Source organism: Odocoileus virginianus, chromosome 34, assembly GCF_023699985.2.
Source record: "Odocoileus virginianus isolate 20LAN1187 ecotype Illinois chromosome 34, Ovbor_1.2, whole genome shotgun sequence".
In the NCBI taxonomy this organism is placed as follows: Eukaryota; Metazoa; Chordata; class Mammalia; order Artiodactyla; family Cervidae; genus Odocoileus; species Odocoileus virginianus.
In genome coordinates this window covers 9,102,672-9,126,571 of record NC_069707.1, presented here as the reverse complement: position 1 = coordinate 9,126,571, position 23,900 = coordinate 9,102,672, and the positions used below count along the sequence as shown (strand labels likewise).

General features: G+C 52.3%; 1 protein-coding gene across 5 annotated transcripts in view; it reads left to right on the top strand.

Moving 5' to 3' along the window:
- The first annotated feature begins 6,051 nt into the window (after window positions 1-6,051).
- SYNJ2 (synaptojanin 2) overlaps window positions 6,052-23,900 on the top strand; it is a 105,298-nt gene continuing 87,449 nt past the window's right edge. For all 5 annotated transcript variants that reach the window (XR_011485571.1, XR_011485570.1, XM_070461302.1 and 2 more), the window contains exon 1: window positions 6,052-6,322. Coding sequence is in view for 3 of the 5 variants with exons in the window: in XM_070461302.1 (XP_070317403.1) it covers window positions 6,196-6,322 (127 nt within the window). In the remaining 2 variants the exon portion in view is untranslated. The remainder of the gene's footprint in view (window positions 6,323-23,900) is intronic.

The following is a 23,900-nucleotide window of genomic DNA, read 5'->3' as shown; positions in this document are numbered from 1 at the left end:
ACTTCAAACATACAGAAAAACAGAAACATAAAGTTTCTCCTTTCTTACATACCCACAAGATGGGGTCAGTATCCAGACCCTGGCCTGCATCTGTCCAAAGATGGGGAGTTTACTTCTATTCAGGCAGCCCCCCATTTTTAAACTATAACACACATCTAATTGCTAAAAAGTTCTTCTGGATGTGGAACCAAAACTCACCCCTCTGCAACTTTTTTCTCCACGCTCTTGGAGTGACGAGGTACAGGCCTTATTATTAAACACTTGGCATTTTCCTCCATGGATGGGTCTTGTAACTCCCTCAGGAAAAGGGTATTTCTGGAGAAGAGTTAATGATAGAAGGGAAACAGGCATCCCCATACTGAAACGGGGAGCACCGTTGGGAGGCCTGCTCTTCCTCTTGGGCAGGAATGCTGCGGGGGAGGGGCTGGGCAGCTGACCCTCCCCCTCCCATCCCCCTCCCTCCCCCACCCCTTCACCCCACCCACCTACTGGTCCAGCTCTGGAACGGCCAGGGGTGGGGAGAGGGGGCAGACCTTTGCTGGCAGAGCTTCTTCGGTTAACTGAACACCCAGGTTCCACTCTGAACAATCACCCGGCCCCTGGAAAAGGCTCCCCCTGAGTGTGGAACTGAACTGAACGATGGACAAGCAGGTCCCAGCTGTTCCTGGCTTGAGAAAGCCACCCCCCCCCCACCTGCGACAGGTGTTCCTCGGGTTGTTTTTCCAGTCGTGATGCTGGGCGGGGCCCAAGGTTGGACTGGCAGCAGGCACACCTGTGTGTGGAGCTGTCTTGGCCAGAGCCTCGAATAAAGCTCCCCTGGCTCCCGGGGCCCACAGGCACCCCCACAGACCCGTCTCTGAATGAACCCATCGGCCTCAGGGGTCACTGGCTTTCAGAAGGAGACCCAGAGGGAGGGCAGGGGCCACACAAACCCGCCTGAGACCCTGCGTCACCCAGGCTCCGGAACACCACAGCTGCAGGGTGGCCGAGCCGCCAGGCACTCTGACGGGGTTCAGTCTGTGTCTGGGAGGCTCTGAGAGGTCACGGTCTTGGGTTGCAAGGAAAACTGATGAGAGCCTGGACGCAGGTATCCCCGCTTGAGGTCACAAGTCCAGTCGTGTCTGTGTGTGTGTGTATGCACAGATCAGTGCCTCATGCTCCCTGTTTGCAAAAGATAATAACATAATAAAATGAACCGGCAAGCAACCCCTCCTATTAACGATGGCCAACCCCCGCCCCACGGCCACGGCCAGCAGAGTGAGGCACGCTCTCCTGGGGACCTGAGCCAGTGACCCCAGACCTCACCTGCACACAAGGCTTCCCAATCCCAGTGGGCGGACGGTGGCCAAGGCACATGGCCATGTCTAGGAAGGTGACGCCAGGGAGCTAGAAGGACCTCGTGATTGGACAGCCAGTGGGGGCTGCCTGCGATGGAGAACCAGACCGACCTCCCACTTCTCCTACGGCTGCAGCTGCTCCGTCCTTCTCTGTGTATTCCAGTTCTAGCCTCTGGCAATGAAACATGAAGGCTTGTATCATCTGAGCTGCCATTGGCCCAGTGTCTACGTGAGAGGCTCGGCTTCCAGGCCAGTTCCACGCGAGTGTGCACGTGTCCTTCATTCCTTCACTCAACAAGCACTCCAGGATGCCAGGCGCTGGGTGTCTAGTGATAACTGTACAGACATGGCCCTGAAACGTACAGACTTGTACAGTGGGCGGAAGCAGGGGTGGTTGATACCAGCGTATTGCTACTATGGGGCAGGCGCTATTCCACACGCTGTGTGTGTGTGTGTGTGTGTGTGTGTGTGTGTGTGTACACGTGTGTGCATGCTCAGCCATGTCTGACTCTTTGTGACTCTTGGACTGCAGCCCACCAGGCTCCTCCGTCCATGGCATTTCCCAGGCAAGAACAATAGAGTGGGTTGCCATTTCCTTCTCCAGGGGATCGTCCCGACCCAGGGATCGAACCCGCGTCTCCTGCACCTCCTGCAGGTGGAGTCTTTACTACTGCGCTGCCTATCTCAGTGCTCACAGCCTCCTTAATTCTCACATATAAAAGGTTCGGGATCAGCGGCAGCCAAGTTCAGCTCGTTGCTTGAGGTTGCCCCGCACGGAAAGTGTGGCTCTAGGATTCAAACCCAGAGACAGGCTGCTGAGTTCTTGCATTTACATTTTACTTGATTCTGTCTGAGTGAAGGTGACCGAGTGAAGCACAGATGTGAGGGAAACAACAGGGACACGTAGAAGGGTAGGACGCAGTGTGTGGGGCTCCCTCTGAGGGATCTCATATGGGAAGGAAGCAAGCTGAGAAGGACGCAGACAGCGGACAACGGTTCACACTGGCACCCTGAGCTGGGACCTGGCTGGTCGGGAACCGAGGGAGGGCAGCAAGCCTGGAACTTGAGGGGCAGGTAAAAGGACAGCGGGGGCAGAAAGGGGGCCATGCCCGAGTAACAAGGGGTGCCACACCTTGCCCTCCGTGCTGTGGGGCAAGGTGCAGAAACAGAAGGCCAGTTACTGCAAGTCCAGAGAAGGGCGGATGCAGTGGTCAGGAGAGGTGGTCAGGAGGAGAGGTGGTCAGGAGGAGAGGTGGGCCCAGGCAAGGCTTACCGGGCGAGTGTGATGCGGAATTAACAGCCCTGGGTGGACAGCTCCAGCTTGCCTCCAACACCCCTGAATCCCACAGACTAACTTCATTTCAAGTTTATGATCTCCGAGAAGTGCCATGGGGAACAGGGTGGGCGGAGGGTCTCCCCCTTATAGTGGGAGATCCTGGAGCACATCTGGACCCTGCGGGGCATGATCCAAGAGAGAGGGGGGTTCGGTGACCCGGACGGTGGGGCTAAGGGAAGGGACAGTGTTCTTGGGAAGGAAGGGGGATGGGGGTCTGAGCACGTGGTAGCTCAGACTGGTGGAGCACGTGGAGCAGCACTGGTATCGATGCAGAAGCTCGAGTCTCTCCCCAGGAGAGTTGTTTGTTGGAAGCTGTTCTTGCAGCTGTTTGAAGTTTGTGTCTTTTTCCAGACCGCAGAGCTTACACAAAAGTGCTGGAGAACCTTCATGGTCAAGTTTTCCTCCCTGTCATTGCAGAAAAAGAAGAGGATCTGGGAGCTTCAGGGATGGAAAGTGAGGTCTCCTCTTTCTCAGGGAAGTGTGAGGCCAGTAAATTGCTGAGAGCAGGGGGTGGAGGAAATGGGGTGGGAGGAAGGAGCAGCTTCAATTAATTGTCTTAGAGAAAATGAGCTTAACTGGTTAAAATGGGCCTGGATTAATATGCAGACAGGTTCTGAGACCATGAGGTTAAAATTTCTAAATGACCAAATGTGGTCTTCAAATATAGTTTTCCACCAAAGAGAATCAGGGCTTCTCAAAGAAATATTAATTCCTGCTCTTAAGAGCAGAAAATGTACAAGATGAGCTTGATATTTCATTCTAGAAGGCAAGGAAACAATCAAGGACTTTTGGGGTCCTACCAAGAGGACCCTGGAGCCAACTTAAAGATGCTTCCTGTGGCCAAAGGTGTTCTCAGGTTGCACTCGTGGTTTAGGGGTCAGAGCTGACCTTTTTCTTGCATGTGTTAGGATCTCTTACTTTCTCCATCTGCTAAACGGGCCAGTGCCTAGGTGACCCTCAGCCTATCAAGGAAGCGTGGATCAAAGGGCAGGGCTTCGTTTACTGTCCCCGTGGATCCATCCCACTCCAAACCAGAGGGCAGTGATCTGAAAACACAGCCTGCACTTGGCTCATTCAGCCAGTTCTCAGAGGTAGGGGAACAGCCATTATTGGCATCTAAGACGCACATTATAACAGCAGAAATCAGGGCATTGCTAATGATTTCATTATGTAGTTTAATTGGCAACATTTTTTTCCTTCTCAGTGGAACCTGAAATAGTAGTTCATCTTACAGTTGATTCTGTCTGAGAGTGTCTAAGCTGTGAAGCTAAAGTGCTGGTCTGGACTATAGGAAAGTTTCTAAAACCTGTTCAGCACGTCACCGGGCAGAGCCATGAACTACGTGATGCATGGAAAGGCAGGAAAGGGAAGGAGAGAGAAAATTTTAAATCCATGGCTGATTCATGTCAATGTATGGCAAAAACCACCACAATATTGTAAAGTAATTAGTCTCCAACTAATAAAAAAAAATAAATAAAGACTTGATCCCCTTCCACAGATCTTACAACCTAATTTGGGAAATAAAGACTAAGAAAAAAGAACTCTACACTTCTCAAGCAACATGTGAGCAGGTGAGAGCCAAAGTGGACATCTGTGAGTGTGAGGGGTTATCTGGAACCTCCACATCACAGGAAGGCTTCCTGGAAGAACAGAACTTAGAGTTTAAAAGGAAAGGAAATGTGGGCCAGAGGCTACTCTGTCTCATTCAATAGTCTTCTTGTTTTCAGGCAGAAACAATGTCTCCATTTTACAAATGTTTGGATAACTTATGAGCATCATTTTGGGGACTTTCATCATGTCATAATGGGATATGTGAGCAAGGGGGCAGAATGCTCAGGAACGACTTGAATCTCTGCTGTTGTTCATTTCCGTCATTCCGTCTCAGGTTGCACCTGGGAACCATCATTCCCCGAATCACAACTGGGAAAGGTCTACAGAGGATGGACTACCTGGTCGGTCATTGCTGGTCGATCCCGAATATCTGCAAGGGCGTGCTCATCCCGCTTGGCACCGGGGCACTTTACATCTTCTGGGACATGCCTGAGAGGTAAATGACTTGACCCACAGTCTTCGCCATGTGAGCAGAACGGGGGGTGGGAGAGGAATCAACTGGATTCGGGGTCTGATGAGAACACCCGGATGAAGGTCTGGAGCCAACGTCTACACACTCACCATAAGGAAAGGAAATTAAACCCCCACACTCACCCAATGGGTGTCTCCAGGTAAGCCCTCTCCCCTGCAGACCAGTCCCAACACCTGGGCTAAAACCCAGCGCCAAGAGGGGCGTACTTCCAGTTCCTTAGCTGCCAGGTCATCCTAGATGGGCCACGTGTTCTAATGGGGAATGCACGATGCACGGATACAAGCTGGTGTCCATACTGCCCGAGCACACACTGGCTGATTGAAGTATCGGCCATGAAGTCAGGGGCGGTACACTCCGCAGAGTGGGAGGAAGGGTTGCAAGTCGGAGGGAAAAGGCCCTTCACCCTCACTGCTGCAACCACCAGGACCTCACAGTTCGCCCTGCTTGTCACTCCCAGAGCGTTCAGATCCTCTGAATGATGACTCCACGCCCATCGCGCAAGCCTCTGGGGCAGGTACCCTCACCATCTGAAAAGAGAGAAAAGCAGGTTCGCAGAAGTCAAAGTCCCACGGTAAGCGGCAGGTCCAGAGATCAGGGACTCAGAGCTCTCAGGGACAACCCACCTTTGACTCCCCGCTACCCAAATTCTGCCTGGTGGGGACAATGGGCCGCAGGATCCTCTGAACAGAAAGGGAGTAAAAGGCACCATGGATGGAGCATTTTCCTCTTGCCAGGCGCCAGGCGTGTGCACCAAGCCCTTTGTCCGAATTAACTCCATCCTGCCCCGCAACGTTATGAAGCAAGTACTCCTCCTAATTCCGCTTTACCCATAAGGGCCACTGAGTCACAGAGGACAAGCGACTCGCCCAGGGTCGCAGAAGCAAGCCAGAGAGGGAGGCGCAGCGCCCTGGACGGGACTGGGGAGGACTCCGGAGCGCTGCAGGGGGCCCGGGCCGAGCAGTTTCTAGCCTAGTGGCGCCGGTCAGGCCGCGGCGGGCCCATATAAGGCCGCGGGGCTTCCGTAACTTTGCAGGAGCTTCAGGGCGCCCCGCGGACGGCAGCCTCCTCCGCGCCCAGGAATGTGTGGAATCTTCCTCCCTGGCTGCCGCCCACCGCGGGATCACTTCCTCTTCGCTCCAGGCCCTCATCAGCCCCCCGGTCTTGCCCGGAGGTCGCCTCCCCCCGCCAGCCACCCAGCCACCCAGCCGCGGCCCGGCCGCTGGGGGGAGCGCGGCGCCTCGGCGGAGCCTGCGGGTCGGCGGGGAGGCGGCCGCGCGCCCTCACCTGCCCAGGGCGGCGCGCGCGGGAGCGGCGGAGGCGGGCCGGGCGGAGGCCGCGGAGCCGCCGGGGAGGAGCCTGCGTCCGGCCCGCGGCGGGAGAGCAAAGTGAAACTCCTGGAAGTTGCGGGCGCTCGGAGAGCCGCGCCGGGCCGCGCGCCCATGGCTCTGAGCAAGGCGCTGCGGCTGCTCGGGCGGCTGGAGGCCTCGGGGGAGAGCAGCGTCCTGCTGGAGGCGCGCGGCCGCAGGGACTGTCTGCTCTTCGAGGCCGGCACGGTGGCCACGCTCGGTGAGTGCGGCAGGCGGCGCCTCCCGGGACTCCCGGACAGGCAACTCCGCAGCGGCGCGAGGGGCTCGGGCCGCTTCCCCCGTCCCCTTCCCCGGCGGGAGGCTGACCGAAGGGGAGGGCGCCTGCCTCTTCTGCTGAGACCAAGGCATACGGGCACCTCCCTTCCCCGAGTTGAGCGGTCCCAGGGGGGCGCGGAGGCGGCCGAGGAGTGGGGGTCGCACGCGCGGGGTGGCCGGGGGAGATCTGTTTGAATGAAGTGGCGCCGGCACGCCTTCTGAGAGCACGTGCGGCCGCGCCCCCGGACCCAGGCGGCCCGCGGTCCCCCCTCGGGGTCTAACATCTGCGCGCCTGCCGGCGGGCGGGTCACCCGTGGAGAGCCGCCTCTGGCTTCTGCTGCCCCGCGCTCCCCCGGGACGCGTTCCAGATTCGTGACCACGCGGGAAGGTTGACTTAGGAGCCGGCCTGACCGAGCGCTTGGCGCTGTTAATCTTTGGCACCTGTTGACGAAACAGGGAATGCTCACGGCTCTGTGATGGCCTCCTTCGCTCCTGGAGGGGATGCGGACAAAGCACCGTTAACCGAGAGCCGGATAAACAGCTGATGGCACCTTGGCCTCAACTAACTGCTTGGTTGAGAAGCGTCAGTCCGGCAAAGTATAGAACTTGAGGCAAATACACGACCGGATGACCGTACTGGCTGTGTTTGACTTTGTTGTTGCTGTTGACTCACTCCTTTCCGACTCCTTGTGACCCCCTGGACTGTAGCCCACCAGGCTTCTCTGTCCATGGAATTTCCCAGGCAAAAGTAATAGAGTGGGCTGCCATTTACTTCTCCAGGGGAATCCTCCTAACCCAGGGATTGTATGCTTGTCACCTGCATTGCAGGCAGATTCTTTACCACTGAGCCTCCTGGGAGGCCTGGATTTGACCTTAGGTAGTTGCCAAGTCTGTGTATTTCAACTCCGTCAAGACCAGCAAGTCTTGACACTGACATTGTGTCAAGGGCTTTAGAGACTATCTCATTTAATTTTCACAGTTCTGCAAAAGAGCTATTATAGTGTCCATATCACAGAGGGGTAAACTGAGGCCTGGAGAGGATAAGAAACTTGCTTGGCCAGGGTGACAGCACTGCCTGACTTCCAGTGGCTGTTTCTGTATTGGTGTACAGAGTGTGGCTTCTTGGAATCACCAGCCTTTGGGCTCCTTGTTTGGTGTCTAACATTCACGAGAAAGGCCAGGTAATACCAAAGTGAGCGAAACCAGGTAGGATTGTTGGAACTTCAACCTGAATACTGGAGACCAGGCTTGCAACTGGTGTCCAGCTGTACCATCTCCCCTGTCCGTAGCTGAACACAAAGCCCATGAGAGGGTCTCTGCTCCTTTAGCTGGATAACCAGTGCACTTACCCCCACCACACTTTATAATTGACTCTAGCCTTTTTTTTTTTTTCACATTGGACACATCCATTCTTCAGTTAGATTCCTCAGTATACATCTTGGAAGGACCATCTCTTCTGTTTCCAGTTCCTGAATCATTTTATTAACATATGGTTATCTGGCTTGTTTTCAGTCACTTGGTTACTAAAACCATGTCTCCGGTAGTGTCAGCACCATAAGTTGTGCAGTAAATCATGGATTAAATTGTTATCAGATTATTTCAGTTTGTATTCTAGCCTGAAAAGTCCAAGTTTGGTCATTTACTAAGGTCTGGGGAAAAAAAAATTCACAGAAATTTCCATTCCATTTTAAATGTCTACTTCATACCACATTTGTCAGAGCTGAGAGATTAATTGCACGGTACAAAACTACCGCTTCATCAGAGAGAGTAGAATATCGTCAGTTGGATTACAGCAACCTTAAGAAAGTTCCTGTGTATTTAAGAGTTCCTTTGAAGCCACTGGGCTTCCCAGGCGGCACTAGTGATAAAGAACTGGCCTGCCAGTGCAGGAGATGTAAGAGATTGGGGTTCAATACCCGGGTTGGGAAGATCTCCTGGAGAAGGAAATGGCAACCCACTCCAGTATTATTGCCTAGGAAATCCCATGGACAAGAGGAGCCTGGTGGGCTATGGTTCATAGGGTCACAAAGAGTTGGACATGACTGAAGTGACTTAGCGCACTGTTGAAGCCACTAGGATAAAAAAGACTTTATTTTTTCAAAAGTGAAGATTTTAAAATGATTAATGAAAGTAGTATAATGCGTATTTTCCTTTTGGAAATTAGGTTTGGGCTGAAATCATGTATGTTATGTTGGTGGTTACAATTCTCTGGATTCTAGAACAGAGGAAATAATGAAAGGAATGGGTGAGGCCTCAACTCACGTGCAGTCCACATTTGTCACCTAACCTGGCATTCATTTTTCAGTAGACTTTGGACTGAATGCTTAATTTTTGAAGTCTTCTTTTTGTTAGTCACTCAGTCATGTCCAATTGTCTGTGACTCCATGGACTATAATCCACCAGGCTCCTCTGTCCCTGGAATTCTTCAGGCAAAAATACTGGAGTGGGTTGCCCTTCCCTTCTCCAGGGGGTCTTCCCCACCCAGAGATCAAACCCAGTTCTCCTACATTGCAGGCAGATTCTTTACTGTCTGAGCCACCAGGAAAGACCTTTTCTTACATTAAGTGAAACTATTTTTAAAAGGCATTGGGTGATGTTGCTGGTCCCGAGAAGGATTGTAGGAGCCTCTGTTACTGGAAAGTTGTCTCAAACTTTTAGAGCATCCTAAGTATGTTACAATGGGATAGGCTGGTTCCGAACTTAAAATTCCCATCTGTGTTCCAAAGGCCTAGCTTTTTGCTTTCCTGGATAAGGTTAAGAGTGCTTTCCTTCCTACCCGGCTCCCTGGGGAAGGTGAAGGCTCTATTTTTGTATGGGGAAGTGCATCTGTGGCAACTTGCATAGCTGGTGGTGGAACCTTGGCCATTCCATGAGGTTCAAGCTTCCTCTTCATGTCAGCTCTGGTTTCCCTTGATGAGTCTCCCCAGGGAGGAATTCGAGGTCAAGCATACTCAAGTCAAGGGTTTATTCCCATGAGGGTAGTGGTTTCTCCGTGTTTACTGAGTGACCTTAAATTCTATGCAGCTCTGTGGCGGGTACACGCTGCTGCTTTTACAGGGACATGGGTCGGATGAAAGCATAGCTCTTTAGGGCACGTCCTAGCCTACAGGGGTCATAAGTTTAAAAGGCTTCCCACTAATGTTTTCAGGTAGTGCGGAGACAGGGCTTGACTTAGGTTTTGAGTTTAGGAAAAACTGATGATTTCTGGGTTAGTCCTTCTATTCCACCATGATCTGGGTGGCCACCCGGCCTGCCAGCTGGTGAGGAAAACATCCAAGTTCCAGCTTCTAAAAGATTTGAGAATCTTTCTTTAATATGGGTCAGTGGGAACAGGCATTCCAGAGGCAGAAAAGCCTAACATGTTGGCACCAGTTTCAAAGGTTTTTATAGCATTTTCTCGATGACCTGATTTGGCAGTAGAAAGAAAGAAAGAAAGTGAAGTCACTCAGTCGTGTCCAACTCTCTGTGACCCCATGGACTGCAGACCACCAGGCTCCTCTGTCCGTGGGTTTTTCCAGGCAAGAGTATTGGAGTGGGTTGCCATTTCCAAAGACCTCTCAAATATCGATACAAAGCTGGAGCCTGTAACAATTCCCTTGGGTCCATGGTCCACAATTAGCATACAGATGTTCTCTCATTTGCATACTGGGACAAAAAGTGCTTGCTGTCTTCTTTGTCCCTTTTAGACACCCTGCTTTGGACCAGATGAAGATGCATGTTCATGAGTTTTGTCCATTTGTAGAACCAGTGACAAGGCTCCAAACTTCCGTGTTCTCTAAACAGCCCCCCAGGAAGGGTGGTCTGTGAGTGTGATGTGTTTACACATGTGTGCGAGGCGTGCAGCCCCGCCTCTCCATCCCCCAGCCATGCTCTAGTGAAACAGGCAGCCAGGAGCAGGGTGGGCAGGAGCCACTAAGATTTAATTAAGCTAATTACTGAGTGTCCTGAAATTACTTTCAGCTTCTGAGGGGAAAGGCTCTATGTAAACACGGGCCTGGGTTCTCCCGGCTGCCGCTGTTTGCACAGAGGCCACAGGGTCAGATCTTGTTTGACTTGGAGACTCAGCCGTGGAGCCCAGCAAGGCTCTGTCTGAACAGTTGCCTTGGCCACTTTGTCAGGCTCCGTGGCCTGAATTTATTTGGTCCATGACTTGAAGTTTGACCTGACTGAGAGCATCTGAGAGAGTCGAATGAATCCTCCTGGGTGAGGATTGGAGCCCAGATAGAGCCTGATGGGGGCTTCAGACTCCTGGCCAGTGACCCGGGGTGTGGGGCACAGTGGCCTGGTGGACTGTGGTCCCTGAAGAGGCCATTCCCAGTTAGTTGCAGGTTTGCTCCTTGTAATATCGACAGAATTGCAGACCGGGTTAGTGTGTGCTTTTGCCAGCTTTTTTGTAACTCACCGGGAGGAATGTGATTTCAGATCTTGCCAGGCTCTTTTTTGGGCTCCATTTAGTCACTCAGTTGTGTCCGACTCTTTGCAACCCCATGGACTGCAGCACGCCAGGCTTCCCAGTCCATCACCAACTCCCAGAGCTTGCTCAAACTCATGTCCATCGAGTCGGTGATGCCATCCAAACATCTCATCCTCTGTCGTCCCCTTCTCCTGCCTTCAGTCTCACCCAGCATTAGGGTCTTTTCTAATGCTTCAGTTCTTCACATCAGGTGGCCAAAGTATTGGAGTTTCAGCTTCAGCATCAGTCCTTCCAATGAATATTCAGGACTGATCTCTGTTAGGATTGACTGATTTGATATCCTCTTGCAGTCCAAGGGACTCTCAAGAGTCTTCTCCAGCACCACAGTTCAAAAGCATCAATTCTTCGGTGCTCAGCTTTCTTTATAGCCCAACTCTCACATCCATACATGACTAACTGGAAAAACCATAGCTTTGACTAGATAAACCTTTGTCGGCAAAGTAATGTCTCTGCTTTTTAATATGCTGTCTAGGTTGGTCATAGCTTTTCTTTGGGGTGGGGGGCTGCATGGCTCTAAAACTTTTTCTTTAACCTTTAGTTGTGAAAATTTTCAAATGTACACAAAAGTGAAAGAAAAGATGAATCTCCTATACCTGTCACTCGCAGTGTATTATTGTTTTTCAGTTGCAAAGTTGTGTCTGACTCTGGCGGCCCCTGAGTTTGCTCAAACTCATGTCCATTGAGTTGGTGATACCACCCAACCGTCTCATCCTCTGTCGCCCCCTTCTCTTGCCCTCAATCTTTCCCAGCATCAGGGTCTTTTCAGTGAGTTGGCTCTTTACATAAGGTGGCCAAATTATTGGAGCTTTAGCTTCAGCATCCATCCTTCCAATGAATATTCTGGGTTGATTTCCTTTAGGATTGACTGGTTTGATCTCCTTGGTGTCCAAGGGACTCTCAAGAGTCTTCTCCAGCACCACAGGATGAAAGAAAATGAAAGTGAAAGTGAGGTCGCTCAGTCATGTCCGACTCTTTGTGACCCCATGGACTGTAACCTACCAGGCTCCTCAGGCTCCTGTTCTATATAACCTATCCCTGCATTTTTTTATGAAAAAGAAATCTCCTAACTGATTCATGGCCAAGCAAGTTTTAATTTATTCGGCTTGCTTTCTTTTTCCCTCCCCTACAGCTTGCATTTGTGCAAGTTCAAAATTTATTCGATGGTTTGAAATGTGACCACCAGTAGAAATGATGGTGTGAATTGATTCTGAGGTTCTGACCAAGATACATTTTTGAGAGTGAACTGACCTCATTGCAAGAATAAACCACAGCCTGGAAGAGCAGGGTGTCCCCCCAGGAAAGCATTGATGGCCCAGTGGTCGCACTGCCCCTGGATCACGGCTGGGGGGGCCTTGCCCTGTGCCTCTCATCAGAATGAGGGGTCGGGCCAAGGGGCTGTGTCCCCTGCTGCTTGCCTCACCCCCCACCTCTGGACCACATTCCAGAGGACCCTGGAATCTCTTGCACATGTGGTACCCAGCCCTCATCCGGCCTGCTCTGGTTTCTTCCCGGGGCCCCTGGCAGACTGCTCAGTGGGTGTGTCCACCCAGGTCCTGGGCAGCAGTGTGGCAAGGCTGCAGGCTGTGAGTGGAAGTGGGTGCACACTTGCTAGGGTGTCCTCGGGGGTGTGCATGAGACCCCTGCAGGGTGGTGTGAAGCCTGGAGCTGGGGGGTCGGTGGAAAGAGAAGGCGGCCAGGCTGGGGGCAGCTCTTTCTGCTGGGTACCTTCTGGACCTGACCTTAGTCCTGGGGTGTCTTTCTCAAGCCAAGAGGATAGAACGTAGTTAGTTTTTAGCAGTTTGTGAGCTTGGTGGATACCTTAGAATTATTTCCACACGGGGGCGGTCCCAGGCTCTGAGGGTGCCTGGCTCAGACCCCATCGATGTTGGTCCAGGTGAGCCCTGGGCACCTGGGTGGGTCTGGGTCTCACTCCGGGGTGTTCCTTGGGCCCCCAGGTATCCCTTTGTGATTTCTGGCTGCTCAGCTTCTGTTGATGGGTGGCGTCACCTTTTCACCTGAGGATGGGGAACGCATTGTGTGTTCTTCCCCACTTGACGTGTTCTTAAAGCCCTGGCAAACTGCCCCAGGCTCAGACTTGGGCCTTAGATTGAGGTCCCCAGTATTAGGGTGTATGTGATAGCCAGCCCACCTCCAGGGGAAAATCAAATCAGGCTTGCAAAGGTGTGTGCGTCTGAGCGAGTTGAGAGCTTGACAGTGAGACCCCCACGCTGTGCCGGCATCTCCAGGTTGCAGATCTGGAGGGCAGTTCGGTAGATGCCGGATTCTCAGCAGAAGTCAAAACCAAACAGCCTGTTTACTTCCTGCTTCCAAGACTTGCTGGAAGGAGATTGGGGGCCCTGTTATGTAAATATGTCCTTCTTGAGGACAGTTTATGGAAAAACCTTAGAAACATCCTGTCCTTGATCCAGTATTCTATGGCTAGAATATCTCAGGAGACACACACACACAAACACATTTTGCTCCGAGGATGTCTGTTACAGAGTGTTTTGGATGTTCAGGTGGTCAAATAAACTTTGGTTCACTTGATCATCCTAGCTAATGCTCGTGGGTTGCTCGCCTCGTACTGGGCACTGTTTGCGGTTTACATGGATTGACTGCTTTGGCCCTCACAGAGGGGCAGGTCCTGATAATCTCCGTTTATGCTTGGAGAAACTGAGGCACAGGGATGGGTAAGAGCTTGCATGAGGTTCTGTTTCTAGTTAGTGCCCGAGCCGCGATTTGAACAAGTCCAGGAGGCTCCAGAGAGCAGTGTGTTGGCTGAAGTCTTGTGCTTAGGAAAATAAGAAAACCCACTGTATGAAAAACGCTGTATGTGTCCTTTGTCGCTCTGCTTATCTTTAAGGCCTCATTAGGTCTTAGTTGTGGCACGTGAGGGCTTCGTTGCGTCACATGGGAGCTTTCTTTGGGTCACACAGACTCTAGCTGTGGTGCCCGAGCTCAGGAGTTGTGCCTGAAACCCCTGGACCACCAGGGAAGTCCCCCATCTGACACTTTTTTATAGAGGGGTGTCCAGCTGGGGGAAGCAGTGCCCTCCTTTCTGAGCGGTGTGTGGGATATTAACAACGGGAGATCTTCACGGGAAGTGCGTGGGTTCCGCATTCTGGCAGGGCCAAGACCTGTGACAGGTCTTGTCCTTCTCTGAGGACACCCTGATGCCTAGAGCAGCGTGTGGCTGGGACTCAGGGCTCAGAAGGGAATGCCGAGGTCCTCGGTAGAGGTGGCAGCAAGACCCCAGGCTCCTGAGGACTTGCATCTCTATTGAGGATGGTCAAACAGGTAGCGCATGGTGTCTTCCTGAAGCTCGCCTCGATTTTGAGTGGGGCGAGGTTCCTGAGGAAGTGTGCTGGGTGCCCCTCGGGGTGTACCTTCCCATCCTCCGCCTGCTTGTCCTGGGGCCTGGGAGTGGCCCTGCCAAGGGAGCAGACGGACCGCTTTGCACCTGAGGTTGGGTCCCAGGCACCTGCCGTGGGTCCAGTGGGGCCAGCAAAGCACCCCGCCCTGGAAGGCTGGATGCACCTGGTGGGTGCTGGGGATGTAGCGGTCTGCACTCAGGATGTACGATTTGCTTATATAGCTTCTTGGTTCAGAAAATGAATCCGGGCGGGAGGATTCACTCTGAGCATGTTAACTGTGGAGGGTGGGCAGGGCAGCTGTTTCCGATTCTTGGGAGCAATTCCAAAGTGCAAATGCAAAAGTCTGAACTTGATTTTAAGGCCGGTGTTTTGAGGATATGGGACTCTCCCAGAGAGACCCATATCTTTGTAAGATCAGGGGAGCTGGTACTTAATTCTGTTCCTGCATCTCTGCCCACTTCCACCCCACCTCCTGCCCTCCTTGAGGCTGCGGGCGTGATGGGCTACCCGCCCCCACCTCCTGGACCCTGTGGTCTGCTCTCTGACTCTTGTGTGTTTCAGGGAAGCCACATGCTCCCCGAGAACAGGGCATCCTCCTCGGTTACTTCTGCCCTTTGACGAGGTCTCAGGTGATGTTCAGGGCAAAACAGATGGTGAGAAAGAAAGAGAGGTTTTCTCTGTCCTCTGAGGCACTGTGAGGTCTCACGCAGCAGAACTTGGGCCACCAAATGCTCTGCTAGTAACGGGGTGGACATGGGAGGTGGGGGTGGGTTGGGAAGTGGGCAGGGTGTTCAGGACTGATGCTCAGACCCCTGGGAGACCTGGGATGGTCTGGTCACCCGGCAAGATCTAGGAAAACGGCCAGTTTGCGGTGAGCACCGCGTCCAGCTTATCTCTGCTGGCCAGCTGCCCTTTCGTGTTCTCCTTGTGCTGACATTCCTGACAGGTGGTAGTAGTCTCTACTCAGGAAAAGCAAACTCTTTTCCTTTCCTCTCTTCTGACCCTGGAAGGTTCTAGTGATAAGTCCTCCCGACCCCTCACCTGTTTCCTTTCCTGCCTCTTGGCAAGAGAGAGGAGACCTGAACTCTAGCCCTGAGTCCTTAGGCTATTCCTCCCCTGGGGGAATTTAGTGAATCCCCCAGGCCTCAGAATCCTCATCTGAAAACAAATGAATAGCAACCTCTCCTGCCTTCCCCCACTCTCAGATTCCTTGTGTCTTAAAAAAACAAACAAACAAACAAACAAACAAACCAGCCAAACCTTAAACACTGAGCATAAGTAAATAAGCAATGCCCCTACTTTACATACCTAGTTAAAATTATAAGCCTCCCAGAAATTTGAATCTTAGGAGAAATGACTTGGAAAGTAAAATCTAACATGGCCGAGATCTAAGATTCAACTAAACCTAGGAATCTGATGCTATACATTTTAAATTGGAGACGTCAATTAATTAAAATGTGTGAGATTGTCTTTCCTTGATTCTAGTCCTTTCCTATAATCAACAAAAAAATATTTTAAGTCATATCAGTTTAAGCTTAAATTAGGAATAAAACAGTATTTATTAAAGTATCGTTATTGTTGTATAGTCATTAACTCATATCCAGTTCTTTTGCAGCCCCATGGACTGTGGCTTGCCAGGCTCCTCTGTCCATGGGATTTTCCAGGTAAGAATACTGGAATGGGTTGCCATGTCCTTCTCCAGGGGATCTTCGGACCCAGGGATCAAACCCACGTCACTTGTGTCTCCTGCATCAGCAGGTGGATTCTCTACCACTGAGCCACCAGAGAAGCCATTAAAGTATCAGAAACTGTGTTAATTCAATAGCTGTTTTAGCAGATTCTTATTAATATCCACTGGCATCCTGAAAAATCATGCCTTTCATCACATTGTGTAGCTTTTTTTTTTTTTAATAATCTAGACTGGAGTGGGGTGAGTTCTGTGTCTGGGGATGTGTGGGCTTGTTTCATCTGTCTGTTTTTATTGCCTGTGTGTGGCATGGACTTAGCTTCCCCATGAATCTTATATGTGGCTGATAAATCTTATGTGTCAGAAAAACTGTTTGAGCAGAGACAGTCCTCTGCTGCTCCTGCCTCCCAACCAAGCAGAGCTGAGCTCAGGCAAAGCCAGCTGGACCCTGCCGGCGGAGAGCGGTGGGGGTGGGGAGCGTGCCGGGGCAGCAACGGTGTCCCTGCTCCGGCGAACAGGGCAGTGACACTCGCCTCGTGGCCTGTTTCAGCAAGGACTTGTTCACTTCTGTTTACATGGTGTGGATAGAGAAAGGAATATTGGAAAATGAGGGCTGGAAGTAACTTGCTGCCCACCCAGGCCTGTGCTTCGTTGCTCAGTTGTGTCTGACTCTTTGCCACCCCATGGACTGCAGCCCGCTAGGCTCCTCTGTCCATGGGATTCTCCAGGAAAGAATACTGGAGTGGGTTGCCATGCCCTCCTCCAGGGGATCGTCCCAACCCAGGGGTCCAACGCAGGTCTCCCTCACTGCAGGTGGATTCTTTACCGTTTGAGCCACCAGGAAGCCAGGCCCTTATAACAGTGTCCAAGCGCCTAGTTGCACTTGCTTCTCTTTTCACTGGGACCACTAGGAGTGGAGAAGGAAATGGCAGCCCACTCGTGTTCTTGCCTGGAGAATCCTGTGGACCGAGGAGGGCCGCTGTCCATAGGGTCGCCCAGAGTCAGACATGACTGAAGTGACGTAGCATGCTTGCATGCATTGGAGAAGGAAATGGCAACCCACTCCAGAGTTCTTGCCTGGAGAATCCCAAGGACAGAGGAGTCTGGTGGGCTGCTGTCTGTGGGATGGGACAGAGTCAGACACGACTGAAGCGACTTAGCAGCAGCAGCAGCACTAGGAGTGGAGCGTCTGGGGCAGGGAGGAGGAGCCTGTGGACCAGGAGGGGAGGAGCCTGTGGACCTGGGAGGAGGAGCCTGTGGACCTGGGAGGAGGAGCCTGTGGACCTGGGAGGAGGAGCCTGTGGACCAGGAGGGGAGGAGCCTGTGGACCTGGGAGGAGGAGCCTGTGGACATGGGAGGAGGAGCCTGTGGACCTGGGAGGAGGAGCTGTGGACCAGGAGGGGAGGAGCCTGTGGACCAGGAGGGGAGGAGCCTGTGGACCTGGGAGGAGGAGCCTGTGGACCTGGGAGGAGGAGCCTGTGGATGAGGAGGGGAGGAGCCTGTGGACCAGGAGGGGAGGAGACTGTGGACCAGGAGGGGAGGAGCCTGTGGACCTGGGAGGAGGAGCCTGTGGACCTGGGAGGAGGAGCCTGTGGACCAGGAGGGGAGGAGCCTGTGGACCTGGGAGGAGGAGCCTGTGGACCTGGGAGGAGGAGCCTGTGGATGAGGAGGGGAGGAGCCTGTGGACCAGGAGGGGAGGAGCCTGTGGACCAGGAGGGGAGGAGCCTGTGGACCTGGGAGGAGGAGCCTGTGGACCAGGAGGGGAGGAGCCTGTGGACCTGGGAGGAGGAGCCTGTGGACCTGGGAGGAGGAGCTGTGGACCAGGAGGGGAGGAGCCTGTGGACCAGGAGGGGAGGAGACTGTGGACCTGGGAGGAGGAGCCTGTGGACCAGGAGGGGAGGAGCCTGTGGACCAGGAGGGGAGGAGCCTGTGGACCTGGGAGGAGGAGCCTGTGGACCAGGAGGGGAGGAGCCTGTGGACCTGGGAGGAGGAGCTGTGGACCAGGAGGGGAGGAGCCTGTGGACCAGGAGGGGAGGAGCCTGTGGACCTGGGAGGAGGAGCCTGTGGACCTGGGAGGAGGAGCCTGTGGATGAGGAGGGGAGGAGCCTGTGGACCAGGAGGGGAGGAGCCTGTGGACCTGGGAGGAGGAGCCTGTGGACCTGGGAGGAGGAGCCTGTGGACCTGGGAGGAGGAGCCTGTGGATGAGGAGGGGAGGAGCCTGTGGACCAGGAGGGGAGGAGCCTGTGGACCAGGAGGGGAGGAGCCTGTGGACCAGGAGGGGAGGAGCCTGTGGACCTGGGAGGAGGAGCCTGTGGACCTGGGAGGAGGAGCCTGTGGACCTGGGAGGAGGAGCCTGTGGATGAGGAGGGGAGGAGCCTGTGGACCAGGAGGGGAGGAGCCTGTGGACCAGGAGGGGAGGAGCCTGTGGACCAGGAAGGGATGTGCTGGTGGACCAGGGGAAAGAGCTGTGGCCAGATCACATCTGTGTGGGTAACGCAGGAGGGCCAGCAGTAGAGCTGCAAGAATAGAATTCCATGTTGAAGTCGTAGGTCTCTGGAGTGGACCAACAGGATCTTATACTTCCCATTTCTAAGGGCTACTTTCCTCTCTGTCCAGACACATGGTGTTTGGGGTAAGGACTGAGAGAGTTCATTTAGTATAAATTGATTTTAACGAGGAGTAACAAAACTATTGCTATTATTTCTCTAAGTTTTACTTGTTTGTTGACAGGGGAAGAGGTATGATGTCCATTAAGGTATTAAAAATATTGACATCTGCAAAGACCTAAGGAGTCTGGGATGGAACCACAGGGCAAGGTCCAGGACTCTGTGCCAGGTTCTGGGGTGAGGTGGGGGGGGCGGGAAGAGGGGGAGAGAGGGGCTGAACTCCTGTTTCCTCCCAAGCCCCCTGCTTTCCAAGCTGTGACTGTGGGTCTGAATCTGTCCATAGCGGGTGCTTTTTGCTAATTAACAAAAAGGCACCGTATGGCCTGGAGACTGCCCTGGAGAGTATGGACAGCTCATGGCCCTTTTTAGCTTGTATGGTCATGATAAAATTTTAATCCAGCCACAGAACTGGTCATTGTAGCCTGCCTTTACAACACAGGAACCAGACCTATCTATGAAGTGAGGGATGATAATGATGTACCATTGCACACTGCGGGGGTTTCTGTGTGTGTGTCTGACTTCAGTAGCACCCTCCCCCTTTTGGTTTCTGGGTCAATTTGCTGTTAGAAAAATTAGGCTACTGAGAGCTTATTAGAATTTTGTCTTAAAAGAGAAAACAGACCTAGAATGAAGACTGGAGGAGTGATCCTGTAAAGAAAATTCATGAGCTTTAGAGGATGGGCCTGTGACTTCAGTTTGGTTCTTGCCTTTCTCCTGGGTCTTGCAGGAGAGCCTTCATATCTGTGGTTCTGTCTTCTTCCCTCCTGAATGCTCTCAGGGTCTTTGGGTACAGATGCTAAGACTGTCCACTTATGAAATCCAGGAGCCAGACCCCGGCGTCTCTGAGTGCATTGACATGACATCTGGCACTTACTTGACAACACTCTGGGAGGACAGACGGATGGACTCCGTTGTACATGCACAGTGGGGATGGGAGAACAGGTGAAATAAGATTGGGAAAATGTTGAGGCCTGTTTGAGCTAGGTGATAGGTATGTGATAGTTCATTAGACTTAGTGAATTAATAAAGTGGCTGCTTTTCAAGCTCAAGATGAAAATCTGAAGTTTTTCATATACCATCGTTAGTCAGTTAGAGTGTGTAATAGGAAAAACAGGTTCCACGCCCAGTAACAACAGTTTCTGGGGATAAACATAAATGTAGAGCTATAAAACTTTATGGACGCACTGAGTAAGTGAAAAGGTACAGCATATTCTTGGGAAAGGAACACCAGCATTGTAAAAGTTTGCTCTCAATAAATCTGTAAATGCAAGTACCTATGAGTAAAATCCAGTCAACAGGAGTTTGATGTAATACTTACAGGCTGATTTTAAAATATCTGGGGCTCTCCGCCTGCCCACACTTGTGCTTACCTTAATCCTCCCATTTTGGGTAATGGCAGCCCCTCACCTTGGGCTTCCCAGGGGTAAAGAGTCCTCCTGCCAATGGCAGAGATGCAAGAGACACAGGTTCGATCCCTGGGTCGGGAAGATACCCTGGAGCAGGAAATGGCAACCCACTCCAGTATTCTTGCCTGGGAAAACCCATGAACAGAGGCGCCTGGCGGGCTACGGTCCACGGGGTTGCGAAGAGTTGGACACGACTGAGCGCACACGCTCCTAGCACCCCTCCCCCCACGTGTGGGCTTAATAACTCCTGACAGAACCTGTGAGTCCTCCAGATCCTGCTCTTTCCTTCCATTCCATCCAGTCCACCGGCGTGTCGAGACCCACTTTCCCTCTAAAATAGATCTGAATCCACCAGGTCCCCTGTTGCAGCTGCGGCCGTGCTGGTCCAGCCACTGCCTCCCCTTGCTTGGACCACGCGCCGCCTCCTAACTGGCCTCCTGGCTGCCACTCCCAGGCCGTCCCGCCACCCCACACCGACCCTGGCCGAGCCTGCACAGCCTGCATCCTGTGCCCCGGCTCTTTCCCCAGCCTCATTCCCCCCGCTGCATCCTGGGCTCAGTCCTCTCGAGGGCCCCTAGGTGGTTCCTTCCTCATCGTCCCTGCTCACACCATGCCGTCTGCCTGGCCGCCCTGTCCTCATCCAGGCCCAACTCAGCGACTTCGTGAGACATTCCTGATCACCCCAGCCAGACTAGCCCGCGGTCTCCACGCCCCAGCTGCCTCCGTTCCAACACCTGTTTTCTCGTCCCTGTAGCACCTATCACCAAAATCACCTTAGGTGTTTGCTTGGGCCGTCTGTTGGGTCTTGAGAATGCCAGCTCCTTGGGAGCAGGATGTTGGAGGCTGCACTGTGTCCCCCCCCCCCAAAAAAAAATATGTTCAATTGAATGTCACTTACTTGGAAGTCAAATTCTTGTCACCAGAATTAAGGTGCAGATTAAGATGAGGTCTTCCCGGAGTAGGCGGGCCCTTAATTCAGTGGGACCGGGTGTGCTTGTAAGAAGGGACACAGGGACAGGTACACGCCGAGGGGAGGATGTCGTGTGAAGACACGGACACAGAGGGGGGCGGGCCAGGCGGAGACAGAGGCGGAGACGAGAGTGATGCTGCCAGCAGCCAAGGAACACCTCGGGCTCCCAGATGCAGGAAGAGGCAGGAAGGACCCTGCCGAGAGCCTCCGGAGGGAGCCTGGCCCTGCCAACTCCTGGATTTTGCTGTTGTTTAATCCCCTGGGTTGTTTCAATCCCCCAGCTTGTGGTACTTTGGCAATCCCAGGAAACTAATAAGAGGGGTGTTGTCTCCTCAACACTGTCTGATGTGCAGAGAGACTCAAAAACACTCCTGAATGATGAAGAAATGGCCAAAATAGTCAAGGAGATTTTTGAAAAAGATCAAGACCAAAAAAAAAAAAAGATCAGGACAGACTTGATCTACCTGATAGTAAATCCTACCGTAAAGTCATAACAATGATACGGCACAAGCCAGTAGGCTAGAGGAGAGGGCTCAGAGCAGACCCATGTAAACAGAGTAATTTAGTTTCTCATTAAGGTGACAGTTTAAATCAGCTGGGAAAAGGTGGCTCCACAGTAAACGCTGTTTGTGCAACCTGGCACTTCCTTTGTTCAGTGAACATTTAAGAGCAGGTCCTCCTTGGTGGTCTGGTCAGAGAGGAGAAGGCCTGGCTCTCCTCCTGGGGAGTGAGCGGTCTTTGCAGCTGTTCATGCAGGTGACTGTTCACACTGATGTCCACCGCGCACTAGCTTCTCCCCAGCTTAAAGCCTTGTGCCTGCAGGAGCTAGTGAAAGTGGTAGTTGCTCAGTCATGTCCAACTCTTTGCAACTCCGTGGACGGTAGCCCACCAGGCTCCTTTGTCCTTTGGATTCTCCAGGCAAGAATACTGCAGTGGGTTGCCAGTCCCTTCTCCAGGGGATCTTCCCCACCCAGGGCTCGAACTCACATCGCCTGCGTTGCAGGCGGATTCTTTATAAAAGGAGCTAGGATCCTTTATAAAACCCCCATGGTTATGGATTCCTGGTTCACAAAGGGGCATGCCTAGTTACAAGAGTTGTCACACTTAAGGAAGCCCCAAGCCTGGTGTCCCCATCGGGGCTTTGTCAATCACGAAGTTCATTTTGGCCATAAGCTATGTTATCTAGTGAACGTGGAGGATCTTTTACCTTTATGAGCTTCCAAGGAACCAGAGCTAGAGAGTTTGAAAAAGGTTTTGTTAAGCCCCTGTGGATGTAAATTAAGTTAGAGCCCTACATTAAATCATATATAAACTCCAGAGGTACTTAAGTGTTAACTGTAAAGAAATCTCACTTTTAAAGCATTAGAAAAAAATGTAGGAGAAACTTTCACAGTGTGATGGTATGAAAAGTCTTTCTAAGCAAAGTATAAGACTCAGAAGTCATAAAGGAAAAGTAACCTGAGAGATTTAAGAACTTTTTTTTGAACGAATATATATGTAATTTAGAAAGATGGTAATGATAACCCTATATGCAAAACAGAAAAAGAGACTCAGATGTATAGAACAGACTTGTGGACTCTGGGAGAAGGCGAGGGTGGGATGTTTCAAGAGAACAGCATCGAAACATGCATATTATCTAGGGTGAAACAGATCACCAGCCCAGGTTGGGTGCATGAGACAAGTGCTCGGGCCTGGTGCACTGGGAAGACCCAGAGGGATCGGGTGGAGAGGGAGGTGGGAGGGGGGACCGGGATGGGGAATACATGTAAATCCATGGCTAATTCATTTCAATGTATGACAAAAACCACTGCAATGATGTAAAGTAATTAGCCTCCAACTAATAAAAATAAATGGATAAAGTAGCAAAAAAAAAAAAAAAAAGAACTGTTTTTTGTTGACATATAGCATATAGAGAAAAATGAACAAATTCTAAGTGGACAGCTTCATGAATTTTCACGAAATGAACTTGCCATATAACCAGCGTGCAGGTCTGGAAACAGGATTGGAGGCGCCTAGCTCAGCTGGTAAAGAATCCGCATGCAATATGGGAGACCTGGGTTCGACCCCTGGGTTGGAAAGATCCCTTGGAGAAGGGAAAGGCTCCAGACTCCAGTATTCTAGTCTGGAGAATTCCATGGACTGTATAGTTCACGGGGTGGCAAAGAGTAAGATATGACTGAGCAACTTTCACTTTCACTTTAACACCCCCATCTCCTCCTCTGTCAGACTGAGAGATTTGATTACATAAAAATTTAAAGCTCTGGGATATCAAAAAAACACCATAAATATAGTTAAAAGACAAGCGGGAAACTGGGATGAAACTCTGTACTGTCTTTTGCAACATATGCAAGGATGAGAGATTGATGACCTTCGTACACTATAAAAGCACGCCTATAGATCACAGAGAAGGATCAGTCATCCAACAGAAGCAGTGGCCAAAGCCATACATTCTTGAGAAAAAGTCCAAATGGCCTGAGCAGTGGAGCCACATTGTCATTCTTGTCCCATGAGCGGCTCTCCAGGTCAGCCCCGTGGGCTCCCAGACAAGCCCAGATCCGACTTGTCTCCAAGGGACACACCTGCTCAGCTGAGCTCCCGCCCATCAGGGCAGGGCTCAGGTGCTGTGGCCAGGCCAGGACTGGCAGGAAGCAGGATGGGGCCACCGTGGCCAGAGGTTGGGGCTGGTGGGAGGTGTGGCAGCTGTCAGAAAAACCCAGAGTTGGGGGAGGGCAAAACAGACCCCCTGGAAGGCGGGGTGGGGCGGGGTGGGGGCGGAGGACAGGCTTTAGAGGCATTCTGTAAAGTCAGGCTTCCCCAGAGGGGAGACACTCATCCAGGAAAGGATTTCTGGGCAGATGGCTGGGGTGGGACCTCTGGACAGGGTGCCCCCACCTGGGAGACGCCCAGCACCAGGTAGTGCCGGAAAGGTGGCCAGGCCCCGCAGT